At 39.3% G+C, this 19,082-nt stretch overlaps 1 protein-coding gene across 3 annotated transcripts in view; it reads right to left on the bottom strand.

Moving 5' to 3' along the window:
* Positions 1-19,082, bottom strand: part of FBXW11 (F-box and WD repeat domain containing 11) — a 90,428-nt gene that overhangs the window by 30,639 nt on the left and 40,707 nt on the right. For 2 of the 3 annotated variants that reach the window (XM_036750371.1, XM_036750372.1), the window contains one exon: positions 5,121-5,183. The exons of the other annotated variant lie outside the window; for it this stretch is intronic. In XM_036750371.1, the coding sequence (XP_036606266.1) occupies positions 5,121-5,183 (63 nt within the window). The remainder of the gene's footprint in view (positions 1-5,120; positions 5,184-19,082) is intronic. 3 annotated transcript variants of the gene reach the window in all.

Below are 19,082 nucleotides of genomic sequence, written 5' to 3' on the forward strand. Positions count from 1 at the left end.
TAATTTTAGGTGGGTTATGGCTGTGGTGATGAAAAGGAAGTTTTTATTGTCTCATCAGTATCATCAGAGTTGAAAGGGAAGGAGAAAATTCAACTCCAACCTCAACCCATATTCTAATTATAGTTAATCAGTCTAGTTGTAAACACTGGGAACTTAAATCTCCTACCACCCTTTTAGCTAGAACCATTTCCTGGAGGGGAAAAGGGAAGAGGGGAACAAGGGAGGCCAGAGAACAGGGGATGCAAATGCTCTCTGGTCTGAGAAGAAAGACACAGCCCCAACCTTTGGGGAATAAATATCTAGACTGAGAGGAAAACTAGGAAAAAAAAAAAAGCATCTCACACAGCTCATATTCGGCCCCAGACACTAGCTGTGTAACCCTAAGCAAATCACTTAACTCTGGTTGCCTCAGTTTCCTCGTCTGTAAAAAGTAAAAAAACCTACCCTCAAGCAGGGTTGTAAGGATCAAATGGGATGATATATATGCAAAAACCCCTTAGTATACTGCCTGCCACCTAGGAGCTACATAAATAGGTGCTGGACTGAGGGTCAGAGAAACCTGAATTCAAAATTTCCTCAAAGAGTTATCAGTTATGTGACTCTCAGCAAGTCAGTTATTGTTAGGATCAAATGGAATAATATAGGCAAAGCCCTCTGCAAAATCTTCAATCGCTACATAAACGTTAGCCATTATATTATTAAATGTCTTGCCCAAGGTCACAAAAGCAGTAAGTAGCTGCTACAGAGATTCGAACTTGGTTCTTAGACTCCAAATTCAGGCCCCTTTTCATTATACCTCACTGTTTTTCAAACCTATTCCAGAAATTCCCATAAGATTAAGCCGAGTATCTTAACTACTCAGTGAAGTCTGCACACCTGGCTTCTCCTACATTCTAGCCTTTGTTCAGTTCTCATTATAACTGTTTCTGTGATCTTGAACAACTGTTTTCAGCTGTCTGGGCCTCAGTTTCCTTATTGCTAAAAGAAAGAGGTTAGACTAGATAATACCCAAGTTCCCTTTCCAGTATTAAATCCTATAAAGCTTATATGACTCTACAAGTTCACTGGATCCCATGCCTTCCTGCCTTCTCCAGCAGACTGCATCCAGAATCAATCCTTAATCATTAGATGGAGAGCTGGGCCTGGGGATGGGAAGATGACATTTATGAGCTACGTTTGGGACAGTCGCTTAGCCTATCTGCTTCAGTTTCTTAAGGTATAAAATGAAGAGAACAGCCCCTACCTCACAGGATCAAATGAGATGACAGCACTGGGGCAGGGATACAGTAGTTACCATATAAATGCATCTTCCCTCCCCTTAATCGGCCCCACCTCCTCTCAGATTTGTCCTCCCAGCCTTCCTCTACTCTCCCCTCAGACCATCATCCTCTAACTCTCCTTTCTCAGCCCAACTCCTAGAAAAAGCTGGGCCTCTAATTACTCATTGTTTTTATCTCCTTTCCTCTTGCTTGCTTGCTCCTCGACCCTTTACAATCTGGTTTCCCACTTCATCTCTCAACTAAAACTCTTCTCTCCAAAGTTACCAACGATACCCAGGTTTAGCGCAGTGCCTGGCACACAGTAGGTACTTAATAAATGCTAGTTGATGGACTCAATTGCCAAATCTGATAGTCTTTTCTCAGGCCTCATGCTTCCCCACCAATCTGCAGCAGGTGACACAGCTCACAACTCTTTCCTGGGGAATACTATGTCTTCTCTAGGTGTTCCCAACACTGCCCCCTCAGTGTTAACTTTCTTATGCATGCCTGACTGCTCCTCCCTCGTCTCCTTTGATTAATCATCATCCATATCATACCTTCTAACTATGGGTGTTTCCCAAGGTTGGTCCCAGACCTCCCTTCCTCCTCCCCTCACCTTCTCTCCTGGGGTGATCACGTCAGCTCCCAAGGATTTAGTTATCTTTGCTCCATTGCCAAATTCCTGAATCATCAATAGCCTTTTGAACATTTCAAACTAGATGTCCCAGAGACATCTCTAACTAGACACATCCAAAACTGAACTCATAATCCTCCCCCCGCCCCACACCCGCCTTCCTCCAGACTACGCTATTTATGCCAAAGGCACCACCATCCTTTCAGTCTTCCAGGTAACCTCAGCATTAGCCTCTTCACTACTTCACATGTCCAACCCGTTACCCAATTGTGCCATTTCTACTCTCATAATCTCTCTCACTTCCAACTCCTCTCCACCCCCCACAGCTACTACTTTATCACCTCTTGCTTGGGTGAGCAATAGCCTCCTGTTTAGTCTCCTGGCCTTGTCAAGTCTCTCCTATCTCTATTCCATCCTACACACTGCAGCCAAAGGAACTGTGCTTAAATCCATGTCTCACCATGTGACTTCCCCACCTAAAGCAATTCCAGTGGATCCCTATAGGCTCTACAATAAAATACACACTCTTCTATTTAGCTTTTAAAGCCTTCACAATATGACCTATCTTCCCAGCCTTACTGGACATCACTCCCCTGTCATCCAGCCAAAATGGCCTCTCTGTTCATATACACACAAGACTCTAGCTTTCATTTCTATGTCTCTTCATTGGCAGACCCACATGACTGGAATGCACTACCTTCTCACCTCCAGCCTTTGAGAGTGAAGCCTCTCCCAATACCTCCTGCCACCTCCAACCTCCCACTGCCAAGTACTGGTGCTCTCCCTGCTCCTAAATTACTTTGAATGACTTTTCCCATTCCTCTTGTTTGTATTTATTTAGTCACATCATAGTCACATATGTATACAGATATACAGGTGTCTATGATGTGTGTGTCTGTGTGTGTGTGTACGTACATTTGTCTCTCTCACTAAAATGTAAACCCCTTGTAAGTTGGGATTGTTTCTTTTGCACTCACATCCCTTGTGCCTGAAGCTTAATAAATGCTGACTGATTAATTGGTGATAGAAGTTACTAAACAAATTTGGAAGAGATTTTAGTAGCAACTAAGTAGAAATACTTGGATAAAATCATTAGTGCTAAAAGAATTTTAAATAAGTATTTTTATATTTGAACTGTTGTATCAAAATATCTAATTTACAAACAAATAGATGTAACTTTCAAACTATACTTGTTGCTAATGCCACACTGAACCGTTCTGAACTTTTGTGTGGAAATATAGATCCGATATTCTTCGAGGAGGAACATAAAATTTTATAATGATCTAGAAAGAGTTTCCCTTAGGTATTAAGAGTTAATAACTATCAAACTAATTTAACTATCATGTCCAGAAAGACCCTAAAGGGCTTAACAAGTCCATCTTCTTGTTTCTACTAAAGAGAAACACACTGAATTCATCCCAGAGAGGAGATATCTGTTAAAGACAGTCAAAGGAGATTCCGAGACCTACACTACACTGATAAAGGTCTATGCCTAGCCTTAGAATCACCAGTTTCCATCTGGTATCTAATGCAGTGGTCTCCAATGCATGGTTGTAGAATGGAAAGAGCAGGAAATGTATGGGGGTTTGAATATCAGCCCCTGGTACCTATTTCGACAAGTCACTTTAACTCCCTGAGTCTGGCTTTCTCCATATATAAGATGGGGGTAATTATACTTAATATTAATTACCTATCTCACTGAGTTGTAATTCTGAAAGTGGTATGTATATACGAATTATTTTTCACCATCATCGTCGTTATTATTAGGGTTATCTCAAGGACCATGTTTGGCTGTATGAGAGGACATTTCTCTCACTATAGAATTTATGGAATTATGGAACATACAGAATTTATTACAGAGGGAAGGAAGGACTCCGTGGTAGCAGGCACCACCAGAGGGTAGCATGGAGCTGATAATTAAAATCTTGTGTGATGAAGTTAAAGGACAGATATGCCTCATTTTTAGAAAACTCACTCTAAAATCTGATAGGTGAGATAATCACTTAACTCCCTCATGCCTTTAGTATGTTTTTATCTTTATTAGCTATTTGACTAGCTAAGTAAGAGCTAAAATGATAGAAACCATTGTCAACTGAAAAACCAATCAGAAATGAAGACAAAATAGCTCTGAAATTACAATATAAAATAAGGGGAAAGAATTTTCAGGAATATCAAATCTAAATTTTTCCACTTTATCTGAAGTCAGAAAGACCTGAGTGCAGATTTCGGCTTTCCCATTTTGTGACCTTGTGCAAGTTATTCAACATTACCTATAAAATGAAAGGGTAGGACAAGATGACTCCTTGCCCTTTGTCCCTAAGATTCCTTTCTAGCTCTAAATCTGTTACCCTATAATCTTTCTAACAACAGTGTTGGTTATTTACCACATTTTATACTCAACCAGCTTATTTACCACATTTTATACTCAACCATCTATGCCCTTTCTACTCTCACTTCCACAGAATCCTTTTGGGTTTAAAAAAAATAATAATAAATTTTTTCTATGAAAGTTTGTAATGGTGCTACATTGCTACAAATCTGCTTTCCTCATTTAAATCATACACAGCTCAGATTTCTTTTATTGCTAATCTTATTCGTGATGAAGGATATTGTTTGTGTGTAAACATGGGGGAAGCATGTAGGAATTCCAGTAATAGGGGATTTCACAACAAAGCCTCACTCACTCACACTGGAGTCAGATACCTCTTTAGCCCAAAGAATCACAACCAAAGCAATGTCCAGAGGTGTTATGGGCACAAACAAGAAAACTTCAAACAAGGAATAGGAAGAAAAGTATAAAAAGAAAGTGAATGAGGATCATAGGGGAAGAAGACAGAAGGAGGAAGAGAAACAAGGTAAGTCAGTGGCCAAGTGTCACTTTTAATAATCACTTTCAGTGGCTCTTATGTCTGTATTTGATTTTAACAAGATCTATGAGAAAAATATAAAATAAAATAAAAAGATCTATGGACAGAATATTTGAGGCTATTTACCAGTTAGACTGCTGAAAAACTCCAAAGAGTTTTAAACTGATCCTTAGATAGGATGACAGATTTAGAAAAGGACAGAGACCATCTAGTCCAATCTCTTCATTTTCCTAAACAAATGTGAATTTGGATATTCTCTTAAAATGGTAGAGTACAATGCAGAGAAAAAGAAAAGCCAAAAAAAAAAAAAGTAGGAGGACCAACTCAATTCACTATCTCATCTGTAAGCATTGCTCCTACCTGCCATAGTGTATTTTTCTTTGGGGACTCATCTTCATTCTGATCCTCCATAACTGACGTGTTCTAAGGGAAAAAAAGGTTATTTTGATTATACTGAATTTTTCAATTCTAGACAGCTACTCATATCTACCGAATCATTAATTTGAGAAAAAAAAAAACACAACTAAAGTCAACAAGCATTTCTACACACTTTCCCCCAAAACATAAAGACAGCCAATTTGCCATTGCATATTCAGTTTGCGGCTAACATGCCATCCAGCTTGGGGTTGGAGGAGGGGTGGGCAAAAGTTTGGGAGGCATGCTCATCTTTTTCATCATTCCCGGATTAGTAGTTCTATCACCCAAACAAGCACACACTTCAGTGCAGCGCTTTTCAAGGCTGAGCATGCTCGGTTGACAGTAGATTGGTGAAAGGAAGGAGGCTTTTCTTAATCATAAATGAATGCCTCTATTTCTGAGAGGAGTCCTCACGGCTGCTCAGACTTTTATAGGCAGCAGCTAGATGACTCAGTGGGTAGGCCTTCCTGAATCTGATTCCTACCTCAAACTCTTACTGGGTGTATGAGCCTGGGAAAGTCATTTAAATTCTTAGCCCTAATTCCTTCATCTGTAAAATGAGCATAACAATAGCACCTATCTCACAGGATTGTTATGAGGATTAAATAGGATAGCAAGTTATAAATCTCAAGGCATGAATAATGAACTATTATTACATATTGTCTGTGACTTTTGATCTGTCCCCAATAATTGGAAATGACAGCACATTTTGGAGCCCCTTTTTTGGTCAGCCTTGTTTCCTCAGAATACGTATTACCAGAGGGTAGAGACTGTTCTTTTGTGTTGTCTAATAAGCACTGGGGGAGAGGGGAAGGAAAATGGGCTCAAACCCTTATTGGTACAGATAATGATAAACTGGCTCAATCGGTGCCAACCAATAACAATCTAGCTTTCCTTGGGGCAAAAAAGTCATCTTTCTATTCTTTTTACAAGCAAAAGAATCTTAGCTCTATAAAGAAATACTGTACACTTGTGATAAGGCCCTTAAAATCATTAGGGCTAGAAGGGTGCTGAATAAACTTTGGAAGATGAGAAAGCTGGGTTATGAGGTTACAAGTAACTAAAGGTCATCTAATCCAAAGGTGCCAAACCAGCTTCCAAGGGCCATTTCAACAAAGGGTGCTTTTCATTTCTTTCCTCTCAGTCTCATTACAGAGACACTGCTCTTTCCAAAGTTCCCAATGATTTCTTAGCTGCCCAATCCAAAGCCTTTTCTCAAGCCTCCTTCTCCATGACCTCTGTGCAGCCCTTGACACTGCTGATCACCCTCTTCTTGGTATTCTCTTCTCTTTAGATTTTTGGGACACTATTGCCTCCTGGTTCTCTTCCTGCCTTATGTGACAGCTCCTTCTCAGTCTCCTTTGCTGGATCTTCATCCAGATCATGCTCTCTAACCATAGGTGTTGTCCCTCCCAGTTCTGCCCAGGGCCTTCTTTTCTTTTCCCTCTGTACTACTTCACTAATTAATTATCATTAATTATTTAATTATTATATCTATGCTGATGATTCTCAAATTTATCTATCCTGCCCCCAACTATGTGCTGACCTCCAATCTCCCATCTAAAACTGCCTTTCAGACACCTTGAACTAGATATCTAATAGACATCTTAAACTCAACAAGTCCAAAATAGAACTTTTTTATCTTTCTTCCAAATTCTCCCCATTTCCTACTTTTCCTATGAAGGTGGAAGGTATCACCTCTTCCCAGCCCCTCAAACTTATACTCCAGGGGTCATCTTTCATTAATTCACACCCCATCACCATATTCAATCTGTTGCCAAGGCTTGTAGATTTCACCTTTGCAACATCTCTTGAATATACTCCCTTCTGACACTGGTGCAGATCCTCTGTCTCATACCTGGACTATTGCAAGCCTGCTGATGAATCTATCTACCTCAAGTCTCTCCCCACTCCCGTCAATCTATCCTCCATTCAGGCACTAAAAGAGATTTTCCTAAATTGTGTTTGACCATGTCACCTCCCTACTCAAAAAACTCCAGTGGCTCCCTATCACCTCTAGGGATCAAATAAGAAATGCTCTGTACGGCAATCAAAGCCCTTCAAAACCTAGTACCCTCCTACCTTTCCAGTTTTCTCATACCTACCTCCTCCACCATGTACTCTTTGATCCAATGACATTTGTCTCTTTGCTGTTCCATGAACAAAACAATCCATTTCTCTGCTCTGGCATTTTCTCTGGTTGTGCCCATACCTAGAACGTTCTCACTCCTCATCTCTGCCTACAGCCTTCCCTGGCTTCCTTTAAGTCCCAACTAAAATCCTGTCTTGTACAGGAAGCCTTTCCCAACCTCTCTTAATTCTAATGTCTTTCCTCTCCTAATGATTTCCTATTTATGCTGTACATAGTCTGCTTTGTATATATTTGTTTGCATGTTGTCTCCCACATGATTGTGAAAAAGCATTGTCTTTTGCCTCTTTTTGTAGCCCCATGCTTAGCACAGTAGGTGCTCAATAAATATTTACTGATTGAGTGAACTAAAACCAAATAAAATACAATGGAACATAGATAATGTTACTATTTGGTTTTCTGGGTCAGTGTGCAGCCTGCAGATTATGTAAAGTTTAAAGTAGCCTCCATTTTTGCTTGAGTTTGACATCACAGATCCCATCCTATGTTCTGTGAAATGCTAGAATCCTATCTACAATATTTAAGGACTGGAAAACTCTTTCTGCTCAATAGCAACTCATTAACTGAAGCTTATACAGGATTATATTATTCTTCCTAAAAATCCGATACTGGCCAAAATTCTAAGTTTAGTGAAGGAGCAGGCAAATGGTACTTCTAAGAAGGAAGAGGGTGGGACTATGTGGCAGGCACTGTGCTAAACACTTTTTTACAAATATCTCATTCAATTGTTACAACTCTTCGAAATAGGTGCTTCTGTTACTACCTCCACTTTACAGTTGAGCTCACACAGCTAGTAAGCTTCTGAGGCCCGATTCTGAACTGGGATCTTTCTGACTCCAGGCCCAGCAAACACTTTAGCCACTGTACCACCTACCTACCCATTAGTATTATATGTAATCTCAATTTACAAGAGGAAATGATGCCCTTTCAGCTCTAAAAGGCCTTAATTCTGTGGGCCTACATGATTTAAACTAAAGTGAAAGCTCTGTGTATTTGAATCTTTACTCTGTTAAAACTGAGCAAGTTCCAACTGCTCTGGACCTGTTTCCTCATCTACAAAATGAAGGAACTAGACTGAATGGCCTCCAAGATTTAGGTCTAAGTCTATGATCCTATTAAAGAGCATTACTCAGTGGGCCCTGGCACCTAACTTAGATGCCAATGCTTAGAAATTAACATACGGCATTATCCTATCTTGATGGATCTGTGGTGACAGTATCCCAACACTCAATTTCCTTTCTTTTACGTTCATGTTAAATTCCTGTCTATGTTATGGACATCTTTGGTTTTTCCCCCAAATGGTATTTTCCATTTGGTTCCTTCAAAACACCCAATATTTACTTTTGCTTGTCAGTTACCTTCTGTCTTGCCAGGGTCTTAAATACCCTTATTCCCCTCTTATTACTCCTTTCCAGTTCTAACTTTAATCAAAATAACCTGGGCAAAGCTCCAGGAAAGACTTAATCTACTCCCTATGGCCCCACTTATGGTCTCACAACTTTCTAGATAAGGAGTTCTTAAACATATTTTTGTTTCAGAATGTTTTTAAATGCAGAAAATGAAACACATAGGATTACAAAGGAAACCAAAGGTTAGTGATAATAAAGATGTAAGTTTTCTCTCATCTGAGATCACAGCCCCCTAGATATCTATACATGGGTCCCAGGTTAAGAACTCCTGTTCTAACCAAAATGTCCTTTGCCCTTCCTGGTCACCACCACTCTCTGTCTATCGTTTCCCCTTATTAGAATGTAAGTTTCTTGAGGACAAGGATTGTCTCCCTTTGTATTCTCAGTACTTAGCCAAATGCTTTGGATATATTAAGTGCTTAATTTTTTTAATTCACTCAACCTAGATATCACAAAAATCCTGACTGAATATCAATGACAGTATCATTTTCTCTGACACGGATTTCTGACAAACAGCATGGCAGGATTAGAGCCACATTTGGAAGTTACTCTTCTGGCAAAAAAAAAAAAATAGTTTCATAGGCTATGGGACAAGGAACTTAAAGAATTCTTGAGGGGTATTTCTGGAAAAGGCAGGCAGGGAGAGGCCAACTCACTCCTCAGTGAATAAAGGAAAAGGAAAAAGTTCTGTCCTAATTCTCACTCCCCAGGAGGGCTGTACATTATTTATTTCTATATCCTTCCAACTCCATTTATCTCTGAAGGCTTAGTAATTAAGAATTAAAGAAATCTCAACTGTACTTAATTAAATTCTATTTTATAGAGAAATATTTAGGTACCATTCACACCTCTTTGGCTTATTTTATCAAGCCTTCCTAGCAGGTTTGCAAAGAGGAAATCTCTATGCTCCTCCCTACAGAATTGCTTTCTGGAAAAATATCAGGCCACAATACACACCCAGCTCTCTTATTTTAGTTGTGTCAGGAGGAAAAGAGGAAATGGTCCTGGAAAATATAGTAAGTTACTTTCTCACCTCTCTGCACAAACTGACTTTATCAGCTTGAAATACAGTGGGAGAAGGGAAACAAGATGGGTACAGTTCCCTTATACCAGCCAGTTTGGAGTATTCATGATTTTTAATACTCAAAGACACAAGGAGGCAAACGTCCAGCTTCCAAATTACATAAGCAAACACAGTGAAACCCCCAAGGAATTAGGAAACTCCCTCAGTGAAGAGGGAGAGGTCCAGCTTGGGTCACTATAACTTTTGGGAAGGGCAAGTTTTATTGAAATAAATAACCTACTTTGAAATAACTTACCCCTCTCAATTGCTTTCTCTGCATATCTACCAGAAGATATGAAAGGAAAAACTAAACTGAAAGAAGTTGAAATTGAAACCCTTCTATTTCCCTACTACTTTCCAATAGAAGATTTAATATATGAAGTTATTATGTGAATGGGCTGAACTGTTCATTGATAGAGCCCTTGGCAAGGATTCGGCAGCCAGGTTCTAATCCTGGCTCTACCTTCCATTTTTACTGGCTCCGGGTCACAGAACTTTGGACACCGACATTTAATTATCTTTTCCTGTCTGGTCTCTCAGCTCCGAAAAACAGGTAGTATGACCTACCCGGCCTACTTCACAAGGTTATCATGAAGATAAAAAGAAATAATGAATGTGAATCACTTTGTGAACTGTCAAACACTATACTTAGAGGACATTTATTCTGCCCCTTTTTGGAGTAAAAATCATCTAAATGGGAGTTATAAGAGTCTCTGGAAAAAAGAGAAGAAAGAAAAATGTCACTGTTCCTTCTTTTCCACTGTTCTCCCAGACCACTGCTTGGCACTCTTCGAAAGAGGACTGCGTGGCGGCATGTTAGATACAAAAATGCTCTTATTATTGCTTTGGACTGCAGTGCTTTGGGGCAAAACTTGGATGCCTCTAAATTTCTGTCAAAATACTATTTACATCATAGAAATTAATATAAGAAATTTATTTGGTGACTTCTAAACATCCATCAGTGGGACATATTTAACCAAGCAGAATTACAGTGACAACAAGATAGCCTTTGTTTTGTTGGAGATCCCTTCCTATAGGACTCCTATATCTAGAATCTTACCTTGTTATTTCATATGTATCTTCTAATAAAAAAATTTTAAAAACCCCAACCCTATGCTGCTCAAATTTTCTAATAAGATAAGAAGTGAACACTTTTATTTTGGTACTGGTACTAGGCTTCTTCTCAAGACAAGTTTCCCAACATCCAAAAGTCGCATGAGTACCAGCAGCTACTTTCTTGGCAAGGATAGCATCCTGAAGAACGGCATTTCCAAGATGACCCACGTTTCTCTATCAGTTAGGGGAACCATTTAGCAAAAGAGTGAACACAACATATTTTGTGGCTAGTTAGCTCAGATAAATAAAATGTAGTGCTGGTGAGGTGATGGTGTCTTATTGAATTCACATACGGGCCACTTAACTTAGTAAAAATCTGTCATTTAGACTGGCCAACTGACTTGCAAATAAGGACCACTAATATAGAGGGAATCTAGGAAAGAACATCAGGACATTATCAAGCACTGGTAAAACAACTCATTAGGATGGGCACATTAAGAATGGTTAAAACCAAGGGTATTGCAGTAGCAGCAGAAGTAATACACTTAAATTATCTATACTAGCTTAATCTTCCATATATAAGTGCTGGCTTTCATTTTCTAGTATAAATGGAGTGATGTATGTACTTTGCAAACCTCGAGCACTATATAAACATCACTTATTGTTCTTGTTGCTGATATATATTAACCAATATAACATGTTATTGTGATTATTAATGGATCCATTCCGGTGACAAAGCTAAATTCAATAATGAATGCAATTTTTCCAGTGACTTCAAACTACCAAAATAGGAATGTGTCCCCCTTTTTCTTTTTTTAATTTCTCAAAAGACTTTTTGTTAAGGAAAGAGTTAAGATTGTAAACAGCCCCATGGCATGCTGGTACAATACCACAGTATTATGTTTCCTATAGAATTTTAGTTGCCACTTTTCCTTTGCAGCACTTCCCTAACTGCAGGATTTCCTTTCCATTACCGGCCGGCCACCTCACTATCTCCAAAACCCCAAGAACTTCTAGGATGATGGGTGATTCTTGATGCCTCCACTGCAGCTCCTGGTATATTACTACTTTCCCTTTTCCTTTTTTTAAATATACCGATAGCGTTTAATGGGCACAAACCCATTATCATATTTCACCAGCAGGTGACACCATGTAACAGATTGATGCATTTCAAGCCGAAAATTCCTAACCCCAAAAGCTTTATTATGTAAAAAGAATTAGTTCCCTAGCTCCCAATTTGTAATCAAAGCTACAAGTTTAAAGGTCTGTGTTTAGAGGATGGGTTGAAAAGGCATGGCCAAGTTCATAGCTATGCTTATTGTCTGAATGCTATGGGGCCAATGGAAACGTATGAGAAGAGCCATACCCCAAAAACTCTACCAGAAGCCATGGTGTGAATTCACCTGGTTTCTTTAAAATAGGAAAGGAAATAGAGTCTGGCCATATCAAAAGCCTACTGACTTGAGTCAATTCAATTAAAAAAAAAACATTCAATAAACTCTCACCATAAAAGCAAAGCATTGGAAATACAAGGGAAAAAATAATATAGTCAGGTCCTACTCTCAAGTATCTTATTGTCCGCAGACAGAACAAGTACATAAACGAATAAAACACAAAGCAGTGAATTTAGGAGAGATCAAAGTATTCTATGGGAATGAGGGAAGGGATGAAAATCAGGGGGATCAGGGGAAGACTTTACAAAGAAAGTCATGTCTGAACTGAGACTTGAAAGAGGGTAAGTAATTTTGGGGAGAAGCAGCATGCCAAGATTCTGTGGAGGCAAAATGGTGGGAGATATTATGTCACATCACAGAAAAATCAGTAATCCAGTTTGGCTGAAATGTAAAGTTAATGAAGAGATGTTATATTAAATGAGGCTAGAAAGGCAGGTTGAGCCATACTGTGGAATGTCTTAAGTATTTGAGGAAGGAGTTTAGATTTTATCCTTGAGGCACTAGAGGAGACCCTGAAAGCTTTTAAGCAAGGAAATGCTATGAACAGAATTATGCCTTAGCCAGATTCTCTTGGTAATTACGTGAAAGATGAACTGAAGAAGGCAAAGACAGACAGGAAAGAGAACAATTAGGAAGCTCTTATAATAGTCTAGACATATGGTGATGAGAGCTAGTGTAGTTACTTCTAGAGTAGCTAGAGGAAGGGGTGAGAAGAAACAAGTATGTTTGCGAGGATTGTGATACTCTCAAAAGAGAAAGGAAGAGAAGGAAGAAGAGGCTAGGGGCAAAAGATGATAAAAGCCATCTTGGATGTTGAGTTTGAGGTGCTCACAAGATTCAGATGGAGTTGTCCAGCAGGGCTAGAAACATAGATTTGAGTCATCTGAGTAGAGATAATTAAGATATGGAAGTGGATGGCAGGAATCATCAAGGGAAAGAGTACTGAGGTAATCTGTAGGAACTGAAATAAAAGATATTGTTATTATTCTAATGGTAAATAAGGTGCTAAAATAGGGGTAGATACCAGTGTTTGTGAAAGATACTACTACTGAAGAAGCAGAAAGTAGGGTGTGCACATAATACCAGTGTTTAACACTCCTAGGACAACAGGAAACAAAAGGGGAATTTGGAAAGAGCAATATATTTGGAATCTGACCACCTAAGATAAAATCCTGCCTCTGCCATCAATTGCTTGAGTTAACTTGGAGCAAGTCACTTAGACATCTCTGAGCCTTGGTTATATAATTTGTGAAATGAAAGGGCTGGAGGAAGAGCAAGGGGACCAATCAATGGACAGCTTCTAAATTCTCTTCTACATCTAAAGCTATGTTCCTACAATCTTAAGGGGCAAGCAGTAAAATCCCCTCATTTTACAGATGAGGAAGCAGACCCCATATGGTTCAGTGACTTGGCTATGGTCACACAATAAGTTAATGACACAAGCAACCCAAGTATCCTGACTTCCAAAATCCAATGTTCTCTGTACTCTTTCACAGTAAATACAAGAATTACTTATAGAAGCCCAAGAAGCAAGAAGAGTCTATTATCTGAATAAGTTTTAGAAGCTGTAAGAGAAAACTGGTCCAAAGGTGCTAGTCACATGACACAAAAAAACCTAAGCAGAGTATTTCTCTTCATTCCCAGTAATGCTTGGTGAGGGGTGGGGGGTGGCGGAGAAAACAGAGGGGTGGATGGAGGGTATATCTTAGTATTTCTACTCTTTGGTTTGTTCATGTGAACACTAGTGGCCATCTATAAATATATTTGGCAGATCTTTAGGGCTAAGGTGGGAAAAGTTTCTAAAAACAATCCTAAAATTTTCTGTATCCAACTGTAGTTGCCATTCTATCTGTCATTTATTAAGCATGAACTGCCCAAGGGAAATTACCTGGGAAGAAACTAATGTCCCCTTCTTATCCACCAGGTATCAACTGTTCTTTGTTCCCCAATTCAGATCACTTGTATAATGACTTCCAAAAAGTTGCTTTCTCTTAAGGAGATAAAAAGTTAACTAGTTATTAGGCACTCTAGGTTGGGAGAACAAGGGATGGGCGCTATGGAGACAGATGTTTCTGGGATCCCAATTCAATTTATTCCCAACCAACAAGGAGGACTTCAGAATACATTCCCTCCAGAAACAATGTTATAAATGGTGGCTAGGAATACAATCTTAACTCTCATAAGGATAACCTACCTAAAGTCTTTTTTTGGTTAATACAATAGTTAGACCACACCATTAAGTCCAAAATGCTACTTTAACTTATTTAGGCTGACGATGCATTTATAATAACATTGCTCCGATGGAATTAACTCTTCTGGTAATGATAGCTGGCCTAACATCCTGTTTCTGTGGGGGGAAAATAATATTGAGGTGTGTCTATACCTGAAATAGTACTTTAGGGACTGTATTTCTGTTACAATCAGGAATAAATAGGCATTTATGGGAATATCTGGAAAAATCATCACCATATATGACACTGTTTCTATAGGAAAATATATCCACATGACTGACTCAAACTTTTGGAACAAAGCTTTTAATAAGTTGGGAGATTATATTTGTCAGTTGAAATATTGATACCTTACGTCAGCAAAGTCTCTTAAGTTAAAAAATAATAATAATGCTAATCCTGTAGTAAATCTCCATTCTTAAAGAAGACTGGGAAACAATATATTCTACCTAAAGAGTCATCGTACTTTCATTTCCTAGCACACTACCTGGCACATAGCAAATGCTTAATAAATGCTTGTTGGTAGATTGACAGTTACCTTATACTACATACACAGAATACCAATATTCAAATAATTAGTGCAATGAAATCATTCATTTATGCCAAGTAACCATTCACAAGGAAAACTTTCCCTATGACCATGTGCATATATTTTAGGTCTAAAATCATTACATTATACATATGAAACAGGTAAATAAAAACAGAATCTCTCATATGATGGAGGCAGAATTGTTGAAAGAACCTAAGGAAGATGAAATAAGACAGAATTTTGCATTTATTTTGTAATCTTTTTGTCCTTGTCTCCCCCAGTGAAATAGATGCAGCGTATAGGATAGATGCTGTCTCGTGCCAGGTAGATGCCTTTTTCCCCTAGTTCCTGGCAAATTGGGTAGCTTTATTCTTTGTACTTGTATTCCCACAGTCCAACACATTGTGTGCACATAGTAGGTGCCCAAGAAATGCTTGCTGATTGACTGACTTATTGCAAGTGGTCCCTTGTCACACATATCAAGGCTTTCTGGGAAGTTTGTTCTAGCTGTACAGCCAAGAAGCCAGAGGGGGAAAAAAAAGAGATGAAAAAGTTTGACTCTGGCTTTCCATGTGTTCTGTCTCTTTCTGAATCCAAAATGCACTAGAAAAGGGGAAGGGAAAGTGAAAGGACAAGTGGTGGAGTAAAGAAAGCAGCCGGAAATCCTAAGAGCTTTGGATCAAGGCTCAGAGACCTGGGTCTTAAAATGAGGAAACAATTATCTGAAATATTCCCAGTCCTTCAGTAGAGGGCAGTATGGGAAGCAGCTAGGTGCCCATGAGCCCTATAGGAGTTATTCCTTCTCATACTTGAGATCCCATGTGCTTTTAACTTGGAATTCTTAGAATATAGCTACAGCTAAGTTTTTTCTCCTCACACATCCTCCTTAGGAAAACAAATCAATACCGCTTTCCATGAGAGGAACAATATTAGAAATAAGGTACAGAATCAAAATATATACCCAGAGCATAACTGGGTCTTCTAAAGAATTTATTTCACATGGTGTACAGATGACTAAACTGCATTTCAAACCTTTTTACAATGCTAACCCTCATGATCACTCTATTCTTTGTACTATAAGCGCTCACGCATGTATGATGCTATGTTGTGCACTGGGGAGAAAAGCAACAAAGCAAATAATCGTGGTTCCCTGTGCTTCTAAAACTTAAATGTCTAGAACAGGAAGCATTAGCAAAGATACAGTATGGTATCTCTAACAGATATGTATGGGATATGAGACTTTGCCAAGTCACTGGAAGCAAAGGAAGCTGGGAAGGGTGAACAATACTACCAGTACCTAATTGTCCAAGGTTTTGTGTAGAAAGTGGATTCTGAGGAGATCTTGAAAGGAGGACAGGTAGAATGCTTATTGGACTTGAGAGGTTTAATCCTAGGAAGCAGCATAAGGTAAGGTACCAAAAGTGGGTGCAGGTTTGGGGGGAGCAGGTTGACATAAGACTATGTTAAATTTAAGTAAGGTTCGAACGAATAGAGAAAATGTGGTCAGCAAGAGAAGGGTTTGAAAGATGCATTCTAGGTCAAGCTAAGTCCAATGGAAGGACTTGATGTAGATGAGGAAGAGTCAGAAGAGTTCCTAGGTTTAAATGTAAGTGGAGGAGGGGTGGGATTATGGAATATTCATGCAGAAAAGGAAAGAGTAAAAACAAATGGCTGGGGTGTGCTATGTGTGCCAGTACTGCGTGCTACCCCAGGAGTCAGAGCAGCGGTGGGCTAAGCAGACCAGGTGGCTTGGATCACTTGACTTAGTTAGACATGAATATGGTGAGAAGGGGGCAAGGTAGATTGCCTAAAGAGGGGTGAACCAGCTCAGGTCCGAAAAAAACTGAGCTGGTATGCAGATCAGCGTGAGACCAAGTCTGGTGGAGGGGGAGGAGAGAGAGAGAGGGAGAGGGAGAGGGGGAGGGGGAGAGAGAAAGAGATTCAATCTTTTAAAAAATAAATAAAATAAAGATAAAAGGCATCACTAAAATGTTTTGTTTTGTTTTAAATTTCAGTGACTCCCTAATGCCTCTTGAATAAAGTAAAAAATCCTCAGCCTGGCACTGAAAGCCCTCCATAACCTTGTTCCCACCTTGCTATCCAGTCTCATAAACTCCCTTCACCCACTCCAAGTTCTAGTCAAATGGGCCTACTAATTGTTCCCCATACACACTATTCCATCATTGCTTGTGCCTCTGTTGAATGAATTGGATAGCTAGGACTTGGATCTATAGGAAAGGCAGTTTTTGTGAGTGACGGTCAATACTGTAACTTGAGTTGGTGTATGCTTTTTCATGAACTGCTACAGTAATGTGGCAGCATTTTTTAACTCATACCTAGGAAGCTTTTCCAGAATGAAATACTCTTCAGTGTAAGAAGGTCAAGTATGTTTTTATGGCACACAGAGGGAACTCCCGTGAAAATTCTAACCATATCCTAGCAACTGGATCCTGTTCGAATTATACTTTTTAGTTGAATTGTGTGGGCTACCTTCCCAAACTGGCATTGTTCAGTTAGAAGAAGAGTTCACAGAATAGTTGGGAAAGCTTAACTAATACATAATGTACTGATGTAGTCAGCTTCATGCATGAGGCATCTGACTAGTCCACAAGCCTTTGGCCCCTTTTATTTCTGAATTCCAAATCATATTTTCCAGTGGATTTTTTGTTGTTTTCCCCTATGCCTACCTTCAGTTTGAAGATGCAGAATACCAAGATAGAATACTAGTTAGTTTGAAGGCCCTCATCAAATTCTTGATGGTATTTTCTACATCTTCATCCTCTGCAATGGATGTTGGTGTCTAAGTTGCAATTATCTTCATGGTAGTTTGGTTTTGCTTTTCTATATCATAAACATTATGTTTAAAGTGCATTATTAAAAGACTGGGAAGAGGAGCCTCCAGCATATTGGACAGATTTGCTTTGGAGGTCTTACAGAAAAAACCTGATAGACAAGGTTTGGATGAGTAATGATCTGCACTAGGGGAAGGGGTAACAATAACATTGACTTGGATTTATATAAAGCTTTAAAGGTTACATTGTGCTTTCCTCCCAACAGCCTTTGAGGCAGCTTGAAGAAACTGGCACTCAGAGAGGTTAAACCCAAGATCCAATGACTAATAAGTGTCAGAGCCAGGATTTACATCCAGATCTACTGACAAACATTCTTTCTACTCTTGTCTACTGCCTTTAAAGTACTGACCCACCAGATGGACCTAGTAAAATAGATCCAGTGTATAGGAGAGATGCTGCCTCATGTCAGGTAATAACTAAGAGATGCCTTTCCTCCCCCAGTAGGGCTAGATTTCTGCTGATCACTTCACATTCTCTACCTATCCCCTTCATGACTAATGGAGAAAGCTCTTGATGAGCTTGCTAAGTTTGGTGTTATCTTTAGCCATGGAAATATGCTCTTGGCCTAAGTATTGTGCCATAAACAATGAATTTACAGGCTCAGATGCTTATATGTTCAGTCCTTCATGGAATACATCTGGTAGCTGTAGGACCCAGGGCAAAACACATTATTTCTCTCTTATAAAATGGAGGGTACAGATGCCTTACAGTGTTGTTAAGAGGATCAAATGATATGATACATGTGAGGAAACTTTACCATATTAGTATCATCCAAAGAAACTAGGAATGTTTAGTTAGGAAAAGACATAGGGGGTATGTAACAGCCGGCTTCAAGTATTTAAAGGATCCTCATGTGGCAGAGAAGGGTTAGTCTTGTTCCACTTGGCCCCAGAAAGCAGAATTGTGAGCAACATGTGGTAGTTGTAATACAGCAAATCTAGGCTTGATGAAAGGAAGATCAGAGCTACCCACAAGAGGAATGAGCTGCTTTGGGAGGTAGTATATGACCCCTTGTTTGGTGTGATAGAGAGGGAATTCTTGTTCTGGTGTGGATCGAACTAGATGACCTCTGAGGGTACAGCCAACTCTAAAATTCTGTGAAGAATATAACTACTGACTATTCATCCCCTGTGGATTGTTTCTAAAGCAAGGATTGTAATTATAA

The sequence above is a fragment of the Trichosurus vulpecula genome, chromosome 3, assembly GCF_011100635.1.
Source record: "Trichosurus vulpecula isolate mTriVul1 chromosome 3, mTriVul1.pri, whole genome shotgun sequence".
Classification (NCBI taxonomy): domain Eukaryota; kingdom Metazoa; phylum Chordata; class Mammalia; order Diprotodontia; family Phalangeridae; genus Trichosurus; species Trichosurus vulpecula.